This window comes from Notothenia coriiceps, unplaced genomic scaffold (assembly GCF_000735185.1).
Source record: "Notothenia coriiceps isolate Sejong01 unplaced genomic scaffold, NC01 NC01_scaffold00036550, whole genome shotgun sequence".
NCBI classification, from domain to species: Eukaryota; Metazoa; Chordata; class Actinopteri; order Perciformes; family Nototheniidae; genus Notothenia; species Notothenia coriiceps.
Genome location: NW_011369251.1, coordinates 188,695 through 189,593, shown reverse-complemented (window position 1 = coordinate 189,593; position 899 = coordinate 188,695). Strand labels below are relative to the sequence as shown.

At 36.9% G+C, this 899-nt stretch overlaps 1 protein-coding gene across 2 annotated transcripts in view; it reads left to right on the top strand.

Annotated features, from left to right (window-relative positions):
* The window catches only part of LOC104964045 (upstream stimulatory factor 2-like), a 15,889-nt gene that overhangs the window by 9,654 nt on the left and 5,336 nt on the right, over positions 1–899 (top strand). The window contains exon 7 of one of the 2 annotated variants that reach the window (XM_010792760.1): positions 759–797. The exons of the other annotated variant lie outside the window; for it this stretch is intronic. Within the exon in view, the coding sequence (XP_010791062.1) occupies positions 759–797 (39 nt within the window). The remainder of the gene's footprint in view (positions 1–758; positions 798–899) is intronic. 2 annotated transcript variants of the gene reach the window in all.

Here is an 899-nt window from a genome sequence, read left to right as displayed (position 1 = left end):
AAAAAAAAAAAAAAAAAAAAAGTAATAATAAAAAAAAAAATCGTTTTATTTCGTTTACGTTGTTTTCGTAATCGTTGCAAGCCATAATCGTAATCGCGATTAAAATACGATTAATTGAGCAGCCCTAGTTAGCACTGATCTTAGTCAATGATCCTCCATTTCTCACCAGGCTTATATTAACCGTTAACATGTGAAACTGCATTATAGTTATTAAGCTATAGCACCTATAGGGAGTGGCTACCAGTTGGTTTAGGAGACAGACACCAGACTATTACTTTCTCTGCCTATTATCTATCGTTTGGTATTTTGAGTGAAACAATATGGTTCGACATCATGGGTGATGACTGCTTCTGTGATTTCCATGCACATTAAGATTCCTCAAAGATTTAGGCTCCTTTGTTGTGGGCTGCATTAAATAGAGTTGGAAATCCGCCTTAAATTTGGCAGCAGCTCTCCGGCGTTTGATGTTGTTTGATATTCACAGCGTACAACAGACTGCTTTCCAGTCAAGAGTAAAGAACAAGCTTTGTTGCGGCGCACGTCTGCATTGCCATGTGTTGAAATACAAAGTGAACTATTTATTTCATCTCTCCCAATGTCTATCTGCAATATGTTTGTTTCTATTTATTCCCTCTCACATGAATAATTTATGACTTCTCTTTTTTGACACAAGCCTGAAGAGTTATATTTAGGTGTAAACTAATGAACAGTGACATGTGAGTAAAATGAATGAACATTTCCAACCCTATCTGCCGCAGAGATGAAAACGAGCTGCTGCAGCAGGAAGGTTTAAACTGGTGAGGACAGTTCCACATTTCTCTCTCTTGTTTTTTTTTTATACAGCAAATGATCCAATCAAATTAGATCACAAGAAGAGAGAAGAAGCACACAGACTTCTC